The following is a 25,228-nucleotide window of genomic DNA, read 5'->3' on the forward strand; positions in this document are numbered from 1 at the left end:
TGGGCCAGCCCCTTCTTTTCTTTTTATAAATTTAGCTTGTTTTTACTAAAGTAATTCATGCATATCATTAACAAAATCAAATAGAACTAGAAGGCTTATAATGAAAAGCAGTTGCCCCTCCTCCCAACTTAGCGCCCCAGAGACAAGTACTTTCAGCTCTTGGTGGTTTGTTCCAGTATTTACCTTCCTGTTTGAAAATATGTTATACTGCTTTTTCTTGATTTATCAATTTCGGAAATGATTTCTTGAATTCCTTTTATGGCAGGAAGGATTTACTTTTCCTATATCCCTCCCTCCCCCACCCCTCCCAATATAGATTCATCACAACTTTTTGTTAAATCAGTAGATACAAATGTATCACTGCTGAACCCTGTGGTGAACCATCCTTATTTCCTTTCTACTAGAACCTTATTTTTCCTGGAATTAAGGATTGCCTGATTTTAAAATTTGCTTAATTTTTTATGTATCTATCACAATAACTATCCAAAGACTTAAACGCTCAAAAACATCAGATAATATCAATTCCTTTTTTTTTTTTTTTTGTCCTTTGGGGACATTTCTTCCAGTTTTCATCTTCTGCCATCTGGATTATTGCTCTCCAGGCCTGAGCATGGCTCAGTGGTCATTCTTGGTCTCCCTTTGTTTTTTAGTCTCATATTGGATCTCCTGTTTATTGGATCCTGTGAGTTCCTGTTTCTTCATTTACTGCCCTTTTTTGGCTAAAGTGTATCCACCACAAAAAACTTCCTAGGAAAAAGTGCATGAGAAGTAAAGATTTTGAGACTTTACAGATCTGAAAATGTCTGTACTCTTGATTGATTGGTAGTTTGGACCTACTTTGAGTCTATGTCACGATTATATTTCCCTCAGAATTTTGAAGAAATTGTGCTCCATTATCTTATGGCATTCATGAGTCCTGTGAAAATTCTGAAACCGTCTTTTTACACGGGACCTGTTTCACACTCAAGAAGCTTTTAGGAGCTTGTCTTTACCCCTGACATTTCACGATGATGTGTGGGTCTTTGTTCATTCACGTTGATGGGTACTCAACTTGGGGGAGTCTTTCAATTTGTAGACTGGTCTACTTCAGTTCTGGGCAATTTTTGTGTTATCTTTTTGATAATTGTCTCTCCCCTATTTTCTCCATCCTGTCTTTCTAGAATTCTAGTTATTTGAATGTTGGACCTCCCAGACTGATTCTCTAATTTTAAAAATCTTTCCTCTCCAGTTGCTGCTTAAGTTATATTAGATTTGTTCTTTTTGTTATCCTCCAGCTCTTCCACTAAATTTTTTTTAGCTCCATAATTTCTAAGATATCTTTTTTCCTCTATTCCTTTTTCATAATACCTTATTCTTATTTTATAGATTCAATGTCTTTTCATTATCTCTAAGGATAATTATGTGTTTTTTCCTTATGTCTTTCCTGTTTCTCGCATTGTTTCTATTTCTTCCATGTTCCTGTTTTCTTGTTTATTTGTTTTGGACTATGTCTTCCATTCTGAAGGCTTTCTTAGAAACTTAGGGAGGTCATCCATTCATGTTAAGAATCAGGTACCAAATAGCTAATTCCGTAGGTCTTTATGTGTAGACTGGGTTTATCAGTTACTAGTGGCCATCAGGTAAAGAGCTGGCCTTTTTTGTTGGAGTCCCCTAAATTTCAGTGGAAGTCTTTTCTTTGGAGCCATTTAGTTTTTCTAGGAAGGACTCCTGGATTCTGGCAGCAGGATAGGAGAAGAAGGGTGAGGACTGCACAGTTTGTGTGGTAGCTTTTACTTCATCCCCGTCTTTCCAGCCTCCCCATGCCCTGCCCCACCCCATCGCAGTCTTCCTCTGTGGTCACTGACCCTCAGGTTCAGTTTCTCCTGTGGATGGAGGTTGGGGGTTGGTGAGTTGTGTGGCTGTGGCGAGTAGGGAGAGGACCTGGGCTCCGGTTGCTCTTCATACAGACTTCTAGTCCCCATTTCAGCTCTGTGCCTCCCTCCCGTCGTCTACAATACCTGGTGCTTCCAAGTCTTGAACCTGTTAGGGTTTGGTAGGTGTAGGTATTGGCACTTAGGCTTTAATTTCTCCCCGTCTGCTAGGTTAGTTACCGCACCTCCTCCTGGTTTTTATTTTTATAAACTTTGTTGAAATCGCATGGCTGTGTAGTCTGTTCTCTTTGTCTTTGTGGTTTAATACCACTAATATTCCTCTAACGTCTTTTTGGTGGGGTTTTGGAGGTAAAGAAAATAAATACATGTGGTCAGTCTATCATATTTAACTGGAAGTCTAGATTTAAATTCTAATAGTATAGAAAATAAAATCTCTTTAGTATTATTCTATAATTCATTCTTTCTACTCTCTAATGACTTTTAATTAATATGGTTTTACTGTACTACCTACCTCATAGGATTGTTGTGAGGATTAGCAGAATCAATACATATACAGCACTTAGAACAGTGCCTGGCATGTGGTATATGTTAAATAAGTGTTAGCTATTGTTAATATTGTTGTTACCATTATTATTATTACTACTACTACTCTTAATTCAGTAACCCACTTAGACTTGAATGAAGATGTTTTCCCCATAGGGAGAATTGTTGATAAATGGGAAAATCTAGTGTTTGACAACATTGGCTCTACATTTAACTAGACTTCAATGAAATGTTCAGGAGTTAAATTTTATCTTTCTAAGACACATTAAAGCCTTAAAAAAATCCAATCAGTAATAGTCTAAAAGTTTTTAAAAGCATATCACAATTTTGATGTGCTTTTAAGCTTTACTGGTTTTGTGTTTATCATTTAAATATGAAGTCTAGAGAATAAAATTGTGGAAATGATGTTTATTATGCCTTACCTACAGCCAGGAGATGTAATATTCTTTGATATGTAGAAATAGAGAACTCGTAGATTCTAGTCACTGCATCTATGCCCTACTTTCTTGTGAGTGATTGTACACTTTTCAGAAAATGTGAACCTATAAAAAGCAAAATGCCTGCATTTGTTCAGTTACTTCAGGTATCTTCTCTGTGTCCAGATTGCATGTGATAACACACAACTCTCATTCGCAGTGGTGAAGTGGGAGTAGCTGATTGCCCTCCTCTTTTTATGAATAGTGAGCTGCATACTTTGGGGAAGGGGATTTTTATTTGTAAGGAGATTTGCATTCTCTCTCACTAGAGTCCCATGGTTGTGACAAATGGTTGTAAATATCAGTACTGCTAGAGATAAGAAATTTTTCTACGAAAGGATTGGCCAGTTGCTTAGTGTGAATAAACCTCTTTGCAAATTATCACGATAACTTTGGTAGTACAGATGAAACAGGTAGACATGGCTAGAGTCAAACAGTGCCTGCTGTTGGCCTGCTGCTGGCATTTCCCCTCCCCTAGATGTGAATAATATTGTCTTTATTATGTCCCCTTACTATTTGCTTTGATAGTTCGTCTCTGGAACTTTGATGTCTGCATCTTTGGAGCCCTTATGCTGCCTCATCTCCAAATGCAGTTACTAATCTCTATCTTTTCATAGGATGGGATTTGCTCTTCTGGCCCATAATGTGCTCCCCTTCCCCTCAAAACAACTTCTCTTGGTCTCTTTGATAATAAAACATTTTGGAACACTTACGATGGGCCAGTTGCTTTACCTCATTTTAGCCTCTACACATAAATGTTAAAGTACAGGAAGGAATACAAGAGCAACCAAGATGCACACAACCAGGATTAACTCAGACGGGATTGATTAGAATGAGGAATATTTTGTTACTGTATCCTGAAATACTAAGTATTTAAATGATCTGTTTATTTTATTTAGTATTTTACTTCATGTGCCTCTGGACTAGCGTTCGTTGCCACATAAATAACTAACCCAGAATTTATCCACGAAACCCAGAATGTACGGCAGGGCAGATTAAGTTTTGGTTACTTGTGATAGATCAATGAATTAATGTACAGGGATATTAACACATTAAGCAATTCCTTTGCCACCAATGAGGGGTTGTTTCCATGGGTAATGTGGTCAGAAATGTATGACTCTGTAATGAATTTCCTCCTTAGTTTTATTCTGTCAGAGTGAGAGGAGGATGCTGTTGATATTTGTGCTTTTGAAAGTTTGTCACAAAGACTGTTTTACCCTCTTAAATCTCAATGTAAAGTATATTTCCAGATTTGGTAGCATGGGAACAGTTAGGAACAAAGGAGAGAGAATCATATCACCTTTGTGGATCCACAGCCACCAGGAGCTATACCCACACACCCTTTTCTTTCCCAACCTCTCTTGGTATTAGTAGGCAGAGGCTGTCATTTTGGATGAGAGGTGGCTGGTTAGGAATGAAAAATAATGAGTTATGTGTAATGAAAAGGAGGTGTTCTAGGAAAACTTTTCAGTCCCTCTCAGTGCCATCATCTGTCTCCCAGCACTCTGGATTCTGAGAGAGCTGGGTTATTTCCTACCCTTCCTCTTATCTTTTTAAAGCAGTTCCTGAATATATTAAATCATAAATTCCTCTTTATTAAATTATCATTTAGACAATACGAATAAAGTGAAAGTTTGCCTTGGCACCCCCGCTCCCCAGGGGTAACCACTCCTTTCTGGTGTGTATCCTTCCAGACCTTTCCCTACATGTTCACTATTATTTTATGTACATGTACATTGCAGTCATTCAGATTAGCTCATCAATAGCAAAGTGATTCAATAAACAGTGGCACATCTATGATGCAGCTGGTAAGAAAGGAGATGACTCTATATGTTGTTTTACAAGTATTTTGTGCATGTGGCAGTAGACTAATTCTGACCTCTGCCGATGTTGACCTGACAGGCATTCTAGCTCTTTTATTTTCTTTTTAATCCCTCTATGCGAGGAACTGTGAATTGACTGCTTTTTCTAGATATCTAGAATGAGGCCATTTTCTTTTGAAAGACAATCCTAGAGTTTCTAGTGCTTTCTTTAATCGTGTGTATGTGTGTGCAGGTCTGTATGCATGGTTTCTGGGTTGTGGACAATCTAACTTGGAATCATTTTATTTCGAGATAAAGCTTTCTGTTTAGTTTTACAGTTGATTTTAAATGTTTAACTACAAAAATAAAACGACTTTGCTCCAGAAGTTACCAGGACTTGGTCAAAATAGAGTTGTGGTTTTTTTGTTTGTTTGACAGCAATCAAAAGTGTGGCTGAGAGATGGTAAGGATCAAGCATCGGATTGCTGTCTTGGAATGTATGCGTGTCCACATGACTAAAAGCCTTCATTGGACAATTTTATGTGGTAAATGAGCATACAATAAATACCTTTTAACTCTTACCACCAGAATCAGGCTCTGTACTTGAATTAAATAGGAAATTTTTATACTGTGCCCCTTTCCTGGGGTATTTGTGGTTGCTTGGAGTTGCTAGGTTATCCAGTGTTTCAGCATGCCTGCAGAATTGGCATACTCACAACACTGTCCGGAGCCCCTTGCCATCATGATACCCCATGGGAGAGGCCTTAGAATACAAGTCACGTATTAACTGTTAGTTGGCTTTATTATATTTTTGTTTGTTTTCTTGTTTTGCAATGATTGGCCGGAGAAAAGTGTGTGGCAATAATACTTGTATTTAGCATCGTGACCATGGATGACGTACTGTCTTTTAATTTTTTTTCCTTCTGTGCCAACTCTGATCAATTAGTTGTGGCTTCCAGGGATTCTGAGTTTGAAGCTAGGATCAGCAGAGAGTGACCTACTACTTGATTAATGCTGTCTGCCATGGGCTTGGTAGGAGGGTGTGGGGACTGCTGGCAAGGATATTCTGTCATCCCTAATACAGGGCAATGATTATGGTCGGAGTTTGCACAACTTGGCTAGATTATTTTTTTTTTAAGCCCTCACAGTAAACAAAGTTGAGCAACTATAATTGATTCCCTGTTTTCAGTTTCTATTATCACACTAGAATGAACTTAATCATACGTATATTTTTAAAATGCAAACAAAAATAGCCCATCACCTCTTTCTTCAGGCCAGGTGTATATGTGTGCACGAGTAATGCACACCATTCACTTACTAGCAGTGCCTTTGTGAATTCAAAGACCTTTGCAACCTTGACATGTGCTCAGGAAAAAAACAGTGCCATGCTTTTAAAACAAACTTTAAAAAGTCTGCATTTAGCAAGTGAAATTCAATAGCATACCAGTGTTTTACATAGTTACTTTTTGTGTTTAGATCACCCTTAGTCATCACTTGAGAGAAGAGTTTTAGTTCCTTTGTGATTTTGCATAAGTAGCACACCTCCTTAGAAAGACAAGTTGCCCTTCTTTCTCCTTGCTGTGTTTTTAAAATATAGGCCATGACTTTTGGGGGAGAAATATACGGATTGCAACTTTTCTTTCTTGCTTTGTGAATCAGGCCATGTTGGCCACACATTGTCCTTGAATACGGCTTGAGCTATGAAGCCAGCAAAATGTACCAATGACCTATCATTTTTTGGCTTCATAACAAGTCTCTTTTTTGGGGACATGTGGCTCCTTCTTCTAAAATGTCTGCATCTGCCACTTTCAGATTCCACTCCTGCAGGTGTTTTTCTTTCTTTGGGGGGAGTGTGAAGGGATTAAGGAGTGGATATGGTTTTAGATAATGTTTTTAATCATTCAAGTCCATTGCTAGCTTGATCTACAAAAACTAAAAGACTCACTGTGATTTTTCTTGCCCCTGGTTTTTAAAATTCTGTTATCTCAGCCTTTCCTTTTTACCAGCTCTGAAGAAATCATGGTTGTATGTTATAAAAATCATGGTTGAATGTTAAAAGTAAGTTTCTAAGAGCTTTTCAATGTTATTTATAATTAGCCAAAGAGAAAGTCATATGAACTTTTTCCATTCTACCTTTCTTTTTATCCCCCTTCTTATTCACTTTATCTTTTCTTCATTTTTTTAATGGCTCAAACAAAATAGAAGTTTATTTCTTTTTTTTAATTAAGGTATAATTGACATATAACATTATATTAGTTTCAGTTATACAACATAATGATTCGATATTTGTAATTTTTTCTCCATTTTTGATTGATGATTATAGAGTCCCCAAAATACCCTACTCAATGTCTCCATATTTGGTGGACTGTTTAGGGAAAGAAAAGAATCACTTGGGAAGGCTGGTGAGTTCAAGGGGGCATTTAAATTTAGAATAGCTTATATATTTATTCATCTTAAAAACAAACTTTGTTCAGTCAATATTCATTGGATACTTACTAAGTGCTATGTTGCCAGTATTCATCTTTGCTTTCTAATTCTTGAGTGCACTTAAAACTCACTGCTTTATTTTTAATGGTTTAGATAAATTGACTATCTTAATTATAATTGGCTTTCCTAAATTTTCACTTTTTTTAGTTAACTAGTTGAATAGCATTTATTATTTACATTTGCACACCAACTGTTATTTTAACCTAAACATAAATAGGCAAGTGTTAGAAAATATCATGATTTTTAAGAAAAATAGCCTTTTCTTTGTGTGTATAAATATTATTGAAAACATAAGCACATGATTTTTTTTTATTTTTCCTTTTCAGTGTCTTTATTTTTGGTTAGTTGTAACTAATACATATAATGGTTCTTGCAACAAGAGTTTGTGGGTATTTAAATGGATAATTTGTAACTTAGAAGTTAAATAAATTGGAAATATTGAAATTGATAGAAAAACTAGTCTCTAAATAAACTTAGTAGACTAACAGCAAATACGGCTTTAGATTGATATAACTAAGCACTTTAATTTTGAAACATTTCAGAATAGGATTTTTATTCCCAGGGGAAAAATAAACTTCATTAAAAAATATATGTATACTTATCTTGTGAGTATTCTTTTTTTCTCTTCCAAATGCCAAAGGTGTACTCTATTTTCATTGTGAAAATTCTGCTTGTTTAAAGTATTGTAGCAATTTTATAAATCAATAAAACTGAGCCATGTCAACAGTGTGGGGGAAAATGTTTAATAAATTTGCCATGTCACTAAGAAAAATCGAAGTACAGCATGTTTTGGAAGTTTAAGGAAGGATAACCCTTCACTTAAAAAAATAGAACAACTGGTTTGCTGCACGTTTAAATGTAAAATCTGATTGGCCTCAATTAAAGTTAGTGCTGTGATGTGAGAAAAGCTATTAGGAGAAATAATAGTTAAGCTTTAAATGACAGGTTTAAGTGGATCACTTTATTTGGCCAGATCAGGGGTTCTCCACTACAGCTGCACATTAGAAACCCCTACGAGTGTTTAAACTTCCCAAGGCCTAGGGTGACCTGGACCAATTACAGCAGAATCTTTGGGGGTGGGACCCATTTATCAGTATTCTTTAAAGCTTCCCACTAATTCCAATGAGTACCAAGGTTGAGACTACTGAGCTAGATGGAAACTCCCATTCCTGATGGTTGTATTTAAGAAGAGGTATATGTCTATATACAGCATTAAAGTTTGCACCATCATCTAACAGCCTGAAAGGCCAAATGTTTTTCCAGGTCTTTTTTAGCATGGTCTGAGGATCAGCACATTGGCTTCACCTGGGAGCTTGTTAGAAATGCAGACTCTCAGGCCCCCACCCCAGATCTGCTGAACCAGATTCTGCATTTGAACAAGACCCCCAGGTGATTCCTATGCACTTTAAAATTTGAGAGGCACTGTTGGAGGTGGTATTAGGATAAATGTCCATCTTGATACACCCTGCCTTTTGCTTCTACTTTTGGTTTTCTGTCCTAAGTTGGGACATTTTCACACATGGTTGGAAAATGAAACTCGTACTGTGTGCTCACGTCAGCAGGTTAATAGCTAGAGATGATTTCCTGATCTGGAGCACATGTGAAGGAGACAACCACCACTGTCACCATCACCACCTAACTCCTCTATCCCTAAGATGGGAAAGAGTAGGGAGCTCAAAGAATGGTCACCGAGTTGAAGGCCGTGCTCTTTCAGTGCCTTCTCCCAGCTGCCTTGTGTATTAAGGAAAAATAAAAACTATAGTCCTTGTAAGGATACTTCTTCATACATACCTTTATCTTGAGAATTCTTTGGAAGAGAAAGAAATTTAACTTTAAGTGAGAAATTTACTCATCCTAGTCTCAAGCTGAAATGAATAAAACCGAATCCTTCACGTTCTTTGGAATAATGTCTACCCGGAGTCCAGCTCTCAGAAACCTGCCTTATCATGGCTGCAGTCCCCTGCCTTCAACACTCTGGGAATCTCAGCTGGCTTCCCTCTGTCTCAGCACCCACCAAGAATCAGGCCGATGGTTTTGTCAGGATACCTCCCTGCTCGAACGTTGGAAAGGTTCTTTTCTGTCATTTCTCTAGGGCCCATAACATTGTTTCCAGAGAGCTTTGGCTCTCCCACTGCTATCTGTTCACGTGACATCCTGGGTCACATAAGCACCCTATTTCCTGGCTATGTTGCAGATGCCAGTAAAGGGTTCAGCACTTCAGGCCTTAGCTTCCTGGAAAGAAGACTTGACAATGCTGGTACTGGGGGCCCTTTTACGGGAAGTGACCCCGGGGGGATTTTGTTGTCCACCCTGCCCTAGAACTGTAATGACCCTGAAAGTGGAACAGAGCCTTCTTCTCCCTAAACACTCTCTTGCCCTCTCACCCTCCAGCAGGTTTGATTTTCGGTGTTGTGAAGAGGGGGCAAGACCACACTGATAAACAGAGGCCTGGCTTCTAGTTCCAGCTCTGCTACTAACCATGTGATTTGGGGCATGTTATTTGAGCACTCTAGATCCCAGTAATCTCTACTTTCAGCTTTCCTTCTGGTAGATAGCTCCAGGAGGCCTCATTCTCCTCCCCTTAGTGGTCCTTCTATTTATTAGGACAGGACATCTCAGCCTCCTGTCTGGTTTTGGCCTGATGGTGTCCCTTCTCTCCAGCTTCTTGGGGTTGTTCAGGGCAGGGAAGTAAGAGGAGAGGAGGAACTGCCAGCCTCCCTTAGGGATGTGGGCTGAGGTTCTCAGCAGGTTGGGGAACGAGGAGTACCTATGTGCCTCACCTGACTAAAATCTAACAAAAGGTCATAGGGATCTCAGATGAACTGGCAACAAAAAGCTGACTTCATTCATGGGTTGCAACTGCAAGAAAGAATTCTGTCCCCATCTTCCTCTCTAAGGCTGAGACTGGTGTCAAAGGGGGTCCCCCCAACATCCCTAGATGTTGTCCCTAGAGAGACTTCCCCTCTAACTCAGGGAATTTGTACCTATTACATCCTTAGCAAGAAGCATTTGTCCTTGAGGCTCTGGCTGGTTCAGGAGGGTCTTTAGCTAGGGACACACCAACACAAGGCTCATTAGCAGCGGCCCCACATGACTGCAGAAGGAAATGAGTCCTGAGCACCAGTGCCTGGAAGGGGTCTCCAAAGCGGGGCGTATCCCTGCCTCTTTTTAGGGGGAGCCGTGTGAAGGTATTTCTCAGATGGCCTGCGCATCTATTGGGCTAATCTCTCTGTGAAACATGTGGAGCAGTATCTCTTAAGCTTTTAAAATCATTGGCATCTTTAAAACTGAAATGAAAATTAGGAATCATGTCCCTAGAAAATATACTTAGGCATAATCTCAGGGGGCTCCTGAATGCCTAGAGATTCTAGGAGAAGCATGAACTTTAGGTTTGGAATCCTGATTTTCAGGACATGCTCCTTTTGCAGGAATTTCCTGACAGATTGGGAAGCATTAGAGGACCTGCCCACTCTTCTTACTTGCTTCCCACCTTTTCTTAAAATGGAGCGGGAGCCCCAGGAGCCACATTCCTGACACCACATCCTCAGGAGAACTTGGCTTGCTGGGCTGGACTCTTGTACCTCTCCACTGCCAATTCCACAGCAGTGGTCCTTGTCACTGAGAAGCCTGCGAGCAGTAAGGTGCCCTCCCATCTCCACAAGTCACCCCTCTTCCCCACACCTCTTCCTGTGCCTGGAGAGTCTCCTAGCCTAAGTCCTCAGACAATCTTAAGAAAGGTCTTTCCACGAATGGCTAGAAAGCCCTGGGACTACAATCACAGGGCCACTATGGGCTAGAAATTTGGTGGCAGGTAAAAGTCTTTGTGTGAGTGGAGTCCCCCCAGGAGGAAATAAGCTCTTTGATGTAGAATGGCAAAAAAATGTCATAACTTTCCCAGAATGGCTAAAGACTTTGTAAAACTAAAATTTATGCAAGTAACAAGTTTGCTTAAATCTCTTTCATGGTTCCCCTTCCCTCTGACAGAAAAGCCCAAACCCTATAATGTGGTGTACGAGGCCTTCTGCAGTGGTGCCCCGCCTCTTGCCCCAGCCCTTCAGAGGTTCCTGCACCAGCCTTGCTAACCTTTATCCTTCCTCCCCTCCCCCAGGCTCTGCAGGTGCAAAGGTCCTCCGCCTAGAAAGCCGGCCCCACCCCTCCTTATCTCACCCCACACTCCAGGTCGCAGCTTTTCCATGTAATGTCCTCTAACCTGACTGTTCCCCATTTCTCTGACTGGATCAGATAGATGCCTCAGCAAGGTGCTCGCAAACTCTTTAGATTCTTTTTTTTTCTTTTTAATCATAGCACTTTATTTCATTTATCAGGTGATATCCAGTTCCTCCTCCTACAAGATCTAGTCCTCTTCACACCTTCCATGTTTCCACCTGCTGTAGCTTGTCTCAGCCAGCATCACATGCAGCACCAATGAAAACAGTTGCATCATCAGATAAGTTTGGGGAGTACTGTGTCTGTCAGCTCTTGGAGAATCACAACACATACTAGCTCATCAAAGGTTCCAAGAAGTCCTGCATAAAGAAGTATGATTACCTAATCCCTAAGTTTATTTTGCTGTGAAACACTTTTTTTCAAAACATCTACTAACTTCTTGAGGAAGAGTGGGACATATTGATCCTAAAATACCAAAAGGCAAAAAAACTAAGCTTTCATTTTTTATGACCTTAGAATCAAAATTGATGGGCCGATTTATTTTCAAAAGTCCTTCTATTTATCTAGCAGACACTATTTTCTCCTCTTACAAGGAAACTGGACTTTCTTTGCCTGAATGTCTCTAAGTTATATTTAGGGCAGAGTAAGGAAATACAAACTACTTTCTCTTCCTGGAGCACGATCATAAAACATTATTCTTCAATCAGTCACCAAGGAGACTGTCAATTTAACCTGTTATTTTACTGGCTGTTTCTGATTTCTGACCTACCTCTACATGGTTCATCGATGTAATCAGCTACTATTGGATAGAGACAATAAATCTATCTTTTGAGAAATTCCATCAAAATACTTCCTATAAAAATACGTTGTTCCATGGCCATCATTCTAGTGTTATGGGTTGAATTGTGTCCCCCCAAAAAAGATATGTTGGAGTCTTAGCCCCTAGTACCTCAGGAGGTGGCCTTATTTGGAGATAGAGTCTTCACAGAGATACTAAAGTTAAAATGAGGTATTTAGGGTAGACCCTAATCTAATATGCTGGTATCCTTCTCAACGGGAAATTCGGACACACGCATGTACACAGGGAGGATGCTATGTGAACGTGAAGATGATCATCTTTAAGTCAAGCAGAAGGGCCTGGAACAGATCCTTTCCTAACAGCCCTCAGAGGGAAGCAACCTGCTGATACCTTGATTTTGGACTTCCAGCCTTTCCGTTGTGTAAGCCACCCAATGTGTGGTACTTTGTTCCTGCAGCCCCAGCAAGATAACAGGCCTAGCGATCATGAGTGAGACCTATGCGAGGTCTGCTCTAAAATGCTGCTTCTCTGGTCCCTGACTGCAATGTTCAGCACGGTGGGCCCTCATATAATAATGTCCCCTCGTATTGACAGGGTCCTGTGCCAGGCACTGCTCTAAGAGTGTTACATGTAATTTGTTTAATCTTCACAACAACTCTGTGAGACTGATGTTGTTATTTCCATTTTATGGATGAGAACATCAAGGAACGGAGTTCATTACCTGCCCCAGGTCACACAAGTTAGTAAATAGCAGATCCAAGATTTGAGCTTGGTACTCTGGGCTTTGAGTGCCGATGTGTAATTCCTACATTATGGTGCTTATAGGTAGCCAGGCACTGGGGTTTATAAAACAGACAGAAAGGAGTCAGCAAAAAGAGGAGCAGGATGACAGGGAATACCCCTCATGGGTTTTGTGGATCGAATGGGTTGGAATCCGGGAGAAGGCAGAGGCTTTTTGCTCTCTGTCGCCCCCTGTCGACATGGGGAGAGAAAGGTGGTCTGACTCGGAAGTGATGCAATGACGCTGAGAAGTTACTCCCGGGGCTGCTGAAGGTGGGGCGGTGCGGAGCAGGAATCCTCTCCCGCTCTCCGCACCTCCGCCAGGGAGCCCTGTTCTTGGAGGAGCTAGGGGAAGGAGTCTGGCTGGTAAACCCGGAAAGGGTTCTTGTCGTTCTAGCAGGAGTGCCTCCGACGGACTGCCCAGGATCCTCCCTTTGCGATCCTCTCAGATGCGCCTCACCGCCACACTGTGCGTTTTGAGAGGCCGCGGGCTTCCTCTAGTACATAAAAAGAAGCTAGGCCTGGCCTTTAGCGTAGATCTCCTTCGCTGGGTAGGTCGTTGCCCCTCCCTTCTCCCTCAGGTCCAAGCTGGATCTCAGGGCCTGGGGGACGCAACTACAGAAGAGCGCAATCCTTTCAGCTTTAGAATTCTCAGCAACACGGACTGCATCTCGGCCACGGATAGGACATGTGAGAATATTAGCGTGTCGGGGCTGGGAATTGTCCTCAGGAATCACTCTGTAAGTCACGCGTCTCATTTTAAGGTAAGAATGGGCGTTTAAAGTTGTTAGGTGGTGTAGTGGATGCTCTTGGTACCTCCCAGATCCCCCAGGGTATGTGTATCCGACCCAGGGTTTCTTAAGTGTTGGCTGTTTAGTGGCCCTAGACTGCAGAGATTGCTCTGGCGAAAAGGGACCCCTCCAGCCTGGGAGGTTATCTACCCCCACCCCCACCCAACCCCCGCCCAAGCTCACAGCCTGTAGCCACTGACTAGCCGATAAGGGGGTGCAAAATGTCAGCCCCCTTGTTCCAAGATGGAACCAACTCTGGTACAGTTGACGCTCTCGGTGGGATCCGCTGAAGCTGCCGCTGAGACCACATTCTAGCTTAGCTTTCTTCCTCAGCCCTGCTTCCCTCATCCCCTTTTTCCTGAGAGCAATCTCTCAAAAAATTACTTATACAGGAATCCCTAGGGGTCACCCGGTGGTGCAGTGGTTAAGTTCGCCGTTCTGCTTCTGGTCGGCCTAGGGTTCGCCGGTTGGGATCCCGGGTGTGGATATGGCACCGCTTGGCACACCATGCTGTGGCAGGCGTCCCACATATAAAGTAGAGGAAGATGGGCATGGATGTTAGCTCAGGGCCAGTCTTCCTCAGTGAAAAGAGGAGGATTGGCAGCAGTTAGCTCAGGGCTAATCTTCCTCACAAAAAGAAAAGAAAAGAAAAGAAAAAAAATTCCTTTCTCAGGTTCTGCTTTTACGGAATGTGACTCAAGACAGAATACTTGCTGAATAAATCAGTGGAGACCCAAGATATTCTTTTGGAGAATAAAAATCGACAGTCATGTGCTTCAGCTTTGGCTACTGGTACTTAGGTTTAAGAGGTAATTGTACTTAATTTGTAACTTGTACTTACATTTAGGAGATGATAATTTAGGCAAATAATCAACTTTATAGGTTTATAATTATGATTATCTAACTGAAATGGATAAATATAGATTTTTCTGGCACTAGATATTTTATTATCAAGTATAGATCAGTTGTTTAAAAAAGCATGTAGGACTATACCATTTAAAACAAGTTCTTTAGTGCTGAGGACCTTTATTTGTTCTGCCTCAATTTGGAGCTACAGTGGTCAACATGGATTCTGTTGTCATATTTCTCTTCCCTACAGTCCTTCAGGGACAGGGTCTATATCATCTTGCTCATCTTTGTCTTGTTCCACGTGGTGTCCAGCACAAAATATTGTGAATTGTAGATGTTCAATATCTTTGATGGATTTAGTTGAATCAGCTCCAAAAAAAATATTTGTCTTGATAAGTGTAGAAGATTTAATCTGTTAATTTGAGGGATTTTTCTTAACTTTCGGGGATAAATTTATCCACGAGAACCCTATCTATGCTTTTTAAAAAACTGTTGAATACATTCAACACAATAGTTTAAATATTTGCTTTAAAGAACTTAGTATGGGCTATTTTGTACTGGAGTTGCTTTCTCTGATCTGTGATCATTTCTGTGATCCGTGAAGGCGCATGCCTCCCCACCCCAGATGTCCACAGAAAACCACCACCCACACATTTTGAGGTGCAGATAGCTTGCTTTATTTTGTTGTTACTATCTCAAGGAGGTCCAACAATTATAACTAACAATTGAATTTATACCTGCATGAAAAGAACTACATCAAATTGACCTTTTGGGCAGTTAGTCATGATGTTGTTTTTTTAAAGTTAACGACAGCTTTATTTGGTTCTTATTCTTGTTGATTTTTTGCTGCGGCTCATTGCTTAGTTGCCCCGGTTTCTGAGGTGTAATTTAAATTTCGAGCTACCACACGAAGGCGTTGGCTGCACCCTGGGACCTCCAAGAGGTGGCACTGCTCCTGCATAGGAATACTTGAATAGCTTGGTTAAATGAGGGGATGGCCAGGCGATGTTACTTTTCCAAGCTATCCAGGCACTCTCTATGGTCAGAGACAGTGTAAAATGAGCGAACAAAGTGCTGGCCGTTGCACTTTGCTCTGGTAATATTTAAGTCATGATAATTTTGAGTGTGACATCATCAGAGAAAATGTAAGACGTTAAAGTGTTGCTTACAGGAGGGTAAATGCAAACATCACCAATGCCTTACATTTCTGATTCGATAGGTATTGGTGCACATGTCAGGTGATGTGCACAGCATCTTCTTTTAGGTGGATAGGACATCTTCAATGGGGAATTTCTCGACCCATTGAGGCATACTTAGACATCAACATTATGTTGAGGCACAAAGATTGATTAAGTGTTGAGCAGGGTATTCGTTCCATAAGTAACTTTCTCCTACCAACAGTTAGTTTCAAAAGTTACAGTGTAAAATGTCATAAAATAAATGGTACAAAACTTTATAACCGTTAATCCGGCTATATACAGTATGTACATGTCACTAGAAAATGTATAATATTCTTAGGTCAATTATGAAAAGATTGAAATGCATACTTTTGAACTTTGACTCATTTAGGTTGATACAAAACTACTTCTTCTTTTTAAATATTTACAGATCAGAAAGATTAGTCCATGTGGATCGTTTGTGAAAGGTTAAGAATGAGTCTGAGTATGAGAGCACAGGCCCTCTTAAATGGATCGAATATTTATATTCACAGTGGCAGAGTCAGATCCGAATTCATTCCCTAAGCTCAGGGTATAAATTCCACCATCTTGTTTCTGTACGTCCATGATGATCAGAGTTGTCAGGTCATCTGTGTTTTCAATAAGGAATCTCCCTTGTTGTTCTTGATTTTTAATTTTTCTTCCACGACAGGACCACGTTATTTCCGGAGTAGGCTCACCCGTAAAAGCACAGGCTACTGTTAAAACTTTGCCCTCATCAATGCTGATGTCAGAGGGAAGAGCTTCAATTTTAGGTGGAACTCCTTTATGAAACAACAACAAAAACGTTTTAGGATCACTGAATAAATAATGATTTGCTTTCTACTGAATTGTATGTACTAAAGACTATACCACTAGGCTTGTCTACCTCTACCAGAAATTTTATTGCTCACCTCTTATGCCTGCTTTAAGCATTCTACTAGTTGAGCTTTCCAGTTGCGTCATGCTAGCTTTTCCCATAAAACTGCTGGAACTCATTTCTACAAAGGACTCCTGCATGGAGGACATGCTTTGGGCAGACATGCTTGCAAATTTCATTTCAGTCATGCTGCTAGCACTGCTGCTGCTGAAACTGCTGAAGGAGGCCTCCTGCTTAGAGGCCGACATTTGCATTGACTGAGACGAGAAGCTTCCGTGCAAGCTCGTGTCACCACTTGTCCTCAATACTACCTCTCTGGAAGGTTCTTCAACTAGAGCTGTGGAGCATAGCAGATACACAGTGAACACCAATGACATCTGGTTAATTGGTGACATGTGACACTGACTCACAGAAATGGAAAACTTAAACACACACATACAGAAGTGTAACCCGAACAATTTGCTGTGGAAGCATAAGCAAATACATATATACATACATTTGTCAAGAGCCAGCTCAATGTCTCCAAGAAACAAATCCTGATATTTCTATCATTACATTACATGCAGGCGCTAGAATCACTAGGAGAAAAATGATTAGGCATATAGAAAATAATATATATAGTACACTCTGAAAATAAATGTAATAGGGCAGTTGGTAGCTTTGCCTTGAAAGTTAACTCATCCACATTCTGTTGAGCTATAAAGAAACTCTGGCCATAAGGATGAATTCACACAGGAGGCCTGTGCCTCTTACACATGGAATTTAACAAGGCTTCAGAGAGTTTGCTGTGTGCAGAAGACAAAGACAAAAGAACACATAAAGGCCTTAAGCGAGTAAGGAAAATGGCAAAGATATACTTACGAAGGACCGTCAGAGAAGCAGTAGCTGAGCACTGGCCACGGAAATTTTTGGCCTTAACTGTGTACTTCCCACTGTCGCTTTCAGATGCATTTCGGATTTCAAGAGAATATACATTTCTAGAGCGACTTACGCTGATATTTGAAGAAATGGAAATCTAAAAAGAAGGAGGAAAAAGAGAAGTATTCCTCTGAGCTCTTCAGGAGTAGATATGGTATTTTAAATTTTCTTCAATACTGTATTCATAATTAAACTTACCGGGAGGTTGTTTTTAAACCATTCGATTTCTGGGGATGGCTCGCCACTGATTTCACAAGAAAAGAGAACATTTTGTCCTTCGTTAACGTTTTGAGATCTGGGCTGTGAGATGAAGGCTGGAGCATCTGAGAGTTCTTTGCTCAGGGTCAGATCATACTGACACTTGACGATTCCTTGGCTGGTTTTGCCGATGCAGGTGAGGATTCCTGCATCTTTGTGACCGGCCTGCTTGATGGTTAGGGTCTGATCGCTGCCTGAGACACCGTATCTGTACTCCTCGGAGTTAGTTAGCTCTACTCCATTCAGTACCCATTTCACATCAGTGGCTCCAGCAATGTTGGCTTTTAAAGTCACTTTCTGACCATCATTTATGCTCATCTGAGTAGAGAATGCCTTCACCTCGGCCTGAGTTCTGATTTCTTCGGATGCCTGTGATGTTTTAGAGATTTCCTCATGGACAATGGATTTATCCAGGGAAGCTGCTTCTGATTTCTTGACTTTTTCAGAAATCAGAACCTTTGAAGCTTCCTCCTTCATGGCTAACTTTTCCTGAGATTTCACCTCTGACTTCTTGATTTCTTGAGAAATTAGGGCTTTTTGGGAAATTTCTTCCTGGACTACTGCCTTCTCCTGGGATGTAATTTCAGAGGTCTTTTGTGTGGATACTTTCTGCGCCTCAGTGTCTTTTACAGCTAAAAAAGAAACTTCTGTAAGGCAAACTTAACCAGAAAGAGGCCCCACCCTTTACTCTTTTGTAGCTTCTGCGTGTGAATAAAATACAAAGAAAAAATGTTGACTTCTGTATGCAGTGTAGGTGTACCTAATTCTTTCTTAGCCCCAATCTTGGAAAATTGTCATGCGTGACTTTTGTGATCAGTATAATGACTCCTTAAACTAAACTAAATTGAAGATGATTCTTATGGGAAAAAAAATCTTGAAAAGAATAGTCAAAGGATTTAGGAGATTTTGATTAATAAAAAACACTGACATGTTTTAGAAGACTGAGATGAAAGCAAACTAATTTTAACTGGGAAAACTGATCTGGTTGTTTCATTAACTTTGCATTGCCTTGGAAAATTAGCAAAAGTGAAGGTTTGGGGAAGCCATGCCATTTTGTGTATTCACCTGACTTTATTCCTAAACATTCCTGGAAGCAGAGGCTGACTCTGTGGAATCTTATATAACACCACATACGATTAGGCACTATTTGATGTGTGTTTTTAAAGATAATATAAAAGTATATGCTAACTTCACATATGTGCATTTCTACATTTGTGTATAAATGGTATTCTAGGATTTGGAAAACAGTTTTATTTTAGTACTTTCTTGTGTGTGTGTATGTGTGTGTAAGGGAGAATGTTTAGAAATGTTCTGTTAATGTCATCTTCTGAAAAATGTTGGTAAGAATCAAAGCCAACCTACCTTTTATTGTTAATTTGCAGCTAGAGGACACAGAGCCGGCTGAATTTGTTATTGTGCAAGTATAAAGCCCGCCGTCAGAGGTCTCAGTCTTATGAATTTCTAGGAGGAATCCTCCTTTGTCTTCAGAGAGTTTATATTTACCTCCTTGTGTAATAGCCTGTAGAATGCAAGTGAGTTGAGTTTTAAAAAATGATTTAATTTTAAACTTTCTTTGGGAGATGGGGATGAGGGAAGAGGTTACTTTTTAGAAGATACAATTAAGGGACATTTAAGACTGGTTACCTTTCCATCTTTTGTCCAGATGACAGTTGGCCGGGGTTCTCCGGTAACCTTCACTGCAAATTTAGCAGTGCTATCTGAAGAAACGGTTGTATCCTGTAGCCCAGTAACAATTACTGGTTTTGAGGAAATTGGTTCCGGAGCTTTTGGCTCAGTTTTCTTGGTTTCTGTTGACTCAGCAGTTTTCTGAGCTGTTTTCTTGGTTTCTGTCAACTCAGTGGTTTTCTGAGCTGTTTTCTTGGTTTCTGTCGACTCAGCAGTTTTCTGAACTGATTTCTTGGTTTCTGTTGACTCAGCAGTTTTCTGAGCTGATTTCTTAGTTTCTGCTATGCTTGATACCTGCTCATGGATACTCTTAAAGGCTTGTCCCGTAAACTGGAAGTTAGTTTTGGAACTTCCACCTTCACCAGAAATCTCACAAACGTATTCTCCACAATCGGATTCAGTGAGGTTATGGATTTTGAGCTCATAGGTACCATCTGCCGAATAATGAAACTGGAAATGTCCATTTTCCCTCAGTTTCTTGCCATCTTTATACCAGGTGACCTCTTTTGCAGATAATATACTACTTTCGACTGCACAGGTCAGCTTTGCAATATCTTTAGAAGCTTCTGCTTTCAGGGACTGAGTTATCCTGGGTGGGGCAGAGACTGGGAGCTGCTGGAGTTTCTCTGTTGGTGTGGGTTTTGTCTCTGTTGGTGAGACAGCTTTTGGGTGAGAAGTCACTGGTTCTGGGGATTTCACTCGTTTTGGAGACTTAACTCCTTCTGGAGATTTCACCCGAGGCTCTGGGGATTTGACTCTTGGTGGTGCTGTCACAGCCTTTTCGGTCACCCGGGCCTTTTGAATAGTCAGGGTAAACTGTGCTGCTTGCTTCCCATCACTGTTCTCCACCACCACGCTGTAGTTGCCCTCGTCGGAAGCCTGGACTGAAGAGATCTCAAAGGTCGATTTGTACTTTGTGGTGGTCACTTGGTGGCGGGCGGAAGTACTGATCACTTGTCCTCCACGCAGCCAGGTCACAGTTGGTACTGGCTCACCATCTGTATCACAAGAAAACCTTGCGGACTCGCCTTCATAGACAGTTATGGACCTTGGCTTGGTTAGAATTCTTGCTGCCAAAGTTGTCTTGATCTTTCTGTGTGTGGATTTTTCTTCCAGCGACTTTTCTTCTATTGCAGCGCTTTTCATTTCTGCAGATGCATGGTGTTCATATGATGAGAGACTTTCCCTTGTCTCTGTCATCTGTGATTTCATTTCCCTGACTGAAGAAGAAGCTTCCATCTCAGATGTTTTCTTAAATGAAGACACCGCATATGCCTCTATTCTTGTCAGCTCAGGGAAAACAGATCGGGGGACATCTTCGTCTCTGCGCTGGGAAGCATAGGTGGTGTAATCCCCTCCCGTTACGTCCAAGGTCGCATAGTCAGAAGCTTCACCTTTGTAGTTGGTGCACACAGCACGGTATGTTCCACTGTCATCAATATGACAGTCCAGAATTTCCAGGGTCAGTACCCCACTCATGTTGGTGTAACGAATCTTACTGCTCTCTTGGAGTTCTACACCATTATGGTACCATTTAACCTCGGCAGTTGGCTTAGACTGAACGTTTAAGATAAAACATGTATTTTGGCCACATGGTACCCTGTGGGAGCGCATTCTCAATGTGATTCGAGGGGCATGGTCCAGCGTAAAAGGCTGCTGAGTCAAAACTTCATACTTCCTTTCTGAGGTCTTCTGAGTCTTTAAAGCAGCTTTCATGGACTCATACCTGGAAAAGATATCAAATCTTGCAGACCTCTCAAATCTTGAGAGTGATCTCTCACTAGACACGGGGCTGGGGGAACGTGGGCGAGTTCTCTCTGGAGTAGGAGACCTTCTTTCTGTGTCATCTTCATATTCGTCTTCATATTCCTCAGCCGGCTGTGGACGTCGCCGGATCAGCTCGGACACTGGCCTCATTAACTCAATGTAAGTTGGAGACAGGGAGCGCCGTCGTCTCAGCAGTCTAGACACAGATGAGGATGTCTCTCTTTGAGCATGTTTTGAGATTTCGTATTCTTCCTCAATTTCTGTTATTTCTGTCACTTCTCTCTGTTGTCTTGATTTCTTTCTAGACTTTTCTTCCTTTGATATGTGGTCAAGCTCGCTTTTGTATGCCGAGAGACGCTGGGTGGTAGTAACTGGACGAAGCAACTCTTCATCCTCCTTCTCAGCCATGATCCTTTGCCGTTGTTTCGGCTGTCTATAGGAGGCCCGGGCATGCCGTTCATGCAGTTCCGCGTAACTTGTACTAGTCTCAGCCTTCACTGGGATGTGATAGGTTGAATATCTGAAGTCTTTTCTTGTTTCCTCCGTCCTGACATGAGCTTGTGGTGAAGAGTAACGCAGACTGGATAGCTCAAAACGTGGAGGGCTTCGGCTTGGGGGTGAAGCTGAGAAACCTAATTCAAGCTCTTCCTCAAGACGCAACCTCTCTTCTTCTGTTCTTTTCATTGCCAAGTAGTCATCAATGGGCAAGAGTAATTCTTCATCTGAGATGTCACCAAGAGAACGTCTTCTCGGTCTGTAATAAAAGTAATAATCAGGAGAAGGTGTACGCCGGCGTGCTGGTCTCACCATTTCAAGATCATCTTGAGACAGTTTGGGAATACGCCATCTAGGTCTGTATTGATCTGTAAAGCGTGGAAGAGGCATCACGTAGAACTGTTCCCATCTTGAAAGGCGGATGCGCTTGGGTCTTTTCTGTACAACTCTGTCAAGTTTCCCAGGCATTTCAAATTGATCACGTATCTTTTTGTACCATTTCATGTCAGACATAGGCACAAACTGCTTAATGTGTTGGTCTTCTTCTATGGTAGTCTGCTTGTACTTGCGTGGCTCTGGTACCTCATAAGGCATACGGAGTTTTCTCTCCTCCTTCTTTTCTTCCGTCTCAAGTCGGAATTCCCCTTTTACAGTCTTGGTGCTTATAGCTGGTTTGTAAAGGATGGCAGCTTCTCTCAGAGCCTCTTGGGCTACCTGTGTCAGTGGCACACTTTCAGTTCCAGAAAGAATTTCAGCCATTCTTAGTGTCTTGTCAATTTGCCTTTGTACGTGTCGTTCGCGCTCCTCCTTGCTCTTGTATTCATGTTTGACGTACCTCAGGCGTTCCACTTGTAGGTGAGCCTGGCAGCTGGTAGATCCTGCTGTGTTTGTGGCTGTGACCCTATAATAACCTGTGTCTTCAGGCAAAGTATCCCTGATGTGCAAAGCATAATAGTCCAAGCCTTCGTGGATAATTTCAATGTTGGGCCCAAGGGACAGCGGCTGACCGTCTTTCTCCCATTTTAGCGTTGGTGCAGGGATGCCAGACACTCTGATCTCGAAGCAGACGCTTTGGCCTTCTTGGCATTCTGCGTTTGCCAGTAGCCGTTTGAACATGGGTCTTAAGGTTGTATCTGTTGGAGGTGGGTGTGGGGTTACAGTCAGCTTTGCTTTACAGCTGTCTTCACCATATTTGTTCCTTGCGACAACAGTATACTCAGCATCGTCTTCTAGAGTTACACTGCTGATTGTTAATTGGTAAAGACCCTTGTCAGATTCAAAGGTGTACTTCTTGTCATCATCATCTGGTTTGATTTTCTGACCTGACTTATACCATGTTACACGAGGCTCTGGGTGGACGGTTATGGTTACTCCAAACCGGACATTTTCACCCACATAAGCTGTCTTGTTATAGAGAGGCAGGGTAAATTCTGGTGGCCTTTCTAGGAGTCTCATCGTATCAGTTCTGCGCTTAATTTTCTTCATAGTTCTACGGCAGTAATAGTCATAAACTTCTCTCACACCTTTAACAAATAGCTCTGCATAAGAACTGTCTTCGCCATAGTCATTGACTACTTTGCATCTGTAGGTGCCGTCATCGAATTTGGTAATATGTTTGACGTACATGGTGGCCACGCCATCTTCATAGGTGATTTCATATTTCTCACTGTTCTCCAGCTGTCTGACACCAAAGTACCAGGTCACTTGGGTAGACTGATCATAATTTTCAATTTTGCATACATATTTGACATATCCTCCTTCTTCGCCAACTGCATGCATTATCTGCCCAGAAACTGGGCCAATTTCAATGGATGCTACTTTAACTTTAGCAACACTCACTCCCTTCTGAGATCGAATTGCACCACCACAGGAGATCCGGGCTGCTGATACAACCATGTTGAGATCTTTCTTGATCAGGGTGTGATAGTAACGCCGGTGTTTTAATGTTCTGATAACTTTAGTACTGACTTTTTCTGTCTTCTGCTTCAGCCATGGGTGCTGGAGTGCCTCAGATGCTGTCATGCGAGATTTTCTCTCTTTCACCAACAGCCGGTCAACAAAATCCATGGCTTCAAGGCTAATCTCTCTGAATGCTTCTTCATCAAAAGTAAATTCAGCATTCATGATGTTCTCAATTATCTGTTGGTTAGTTTCAGCCAGGAATGGATTGGTACCACTCAACAGCACATAGACCAGTGTTCCAAGTGACCACATGTCTGTGGCTGTGCTGACAAGATCATGGTGGTGGACTTCAGGGGCATAGTATTCAGGGGCAGTGAACAGAAGCCTAAAGTTGTCCCCTGGCTTCAGCTGACGGGCTTGACCAAATTCTATGATTTTAATGACGGAGCTCCTTCTTGTTTGGTAAATGATATTGTCTGGCCTAATGTCAAAGTGTCCAATATTATGACTATGTAAGAACTCAAGTGCTTCGCAGACCTGGCGGACATAACTTACAATTTCTCTTTCATTAAGTTCAAAAGCACTTGTGTTAATGCGTTCAAATATGTCAAGTCCTGATATGAACTCAAAGATCATGACTAATTCTTCCATGCTTTCAAATGATTCATGGAGGTATAAGATGTTTCTGTGCCTAGCGATGTTTAGGATGGAGATTTCCTTCTTTACCAAAACCTGATCAGTCCCTTTGACTTTAACAAATTTGGCCATATATGTCTTCTTTGAGGAAGTTTCAACACAACGGTGGACGATTCCAAACTGACCACGCCCGAGATCTTCGGCAATCATATATTTCTCATAGAGCTCCTTGGTTGAAGAGTGAGATGCTTTAGTCATGGAAACTTCTCTGGTTTCATCTACCTCTTCATCATAGTTCATAGCTCTGGTCTTATCTTCTTTGGTTATAGTAGGTTCTGAAGGCTCAGAAGGCTTGCTCAGGCCAAATTTATTTTCAGCTATGACACGGAACTGGTAACTTGTTTTTCCAAATAAGTTGATCACGGTATAACGGGTTTCTCGGGCCTGTCCTACACGGATCCATCTTTCTGCAGTAGTTGCACACTTTTCAACAATGTAGTTGGTGATTTTGCTGCCGCCATCAGAAGCTGGCTCAGTCCATGTTAAGTTGACAGAATCTCGTGAGACGTCACTAACTTTGACTCCTCTGGGTGGGTCAGGAACATCAGCCACATCCAGTTCAACTGTCTTCTGATCAATTCCAAATCTGTTTTTAGCACAGACCACATAGAAACCAGCATCTTTTCTCTCCACTCCATTGGGGAAAACAAGTGATGTGAAAGATCTTGTGACAATAACTTGGTAGTGGCCATTATTGTCAATGAGATCTTGTCCTTTCTGCCAGGTGATCACAGGATCTGGTTTGCCACTGAAAGGGATCTTGATGCTGACCACCTCACCTCGGAGAGCGTGAACTGCTCCCATGCCTTCAAGAGTTTTAGGCAAATGTATCTTAGCTGGAACTGTATCAGAATAAAAGAAGAAA

General features: G+C 41.4%; 1 protein-coding gene across 1 annotated transcript in view; it reads right to left on the reverse strand.

Moving 5' to 3' along the window:
• Positions 1-15,218: 15,218 nt before the first annotated feature.
• TTN (titin) overlaps positions 15,219-25,228 on the reverse strand; it is a 265,933-nt gene continuing 255,923 nt past the window's right edge. The window contains 6 exon segments of the mRNA XM_046658450.1: positions 15,219-16,546; positions 16,676-16,978; positions 17,503-17,656; positions 17,758-18,449; positions 19,180-19,336; positions 19,462-25,205. Of these exon segments, the coding sequence (XP_046514406.1) occupies positions 16,248-16,546; positions 16,676-16,978; positions 17,503-17,656; positions 17,758-18,449; positions 19,180-19,336; positions 19,462-25,205 (7,349 nt within the window). The 3' untranslated portion in view covers positions 15,219-16,247.

This window comes from Equus quagga, chromosome 4, assembly GCF_021613505.1.
Source record: "Equus quagga isolate Etosha38 chromosome 4, UCLA_HA_Equagga_1.0, whole genome shotgun sequence".
NCBI classification, from domain to species: domain Eukaryota; kingdom Metazoa; phylum Chordata; class Mammalia; order Perissodactyla; family Equidae; genus Equus; species Equus quagga.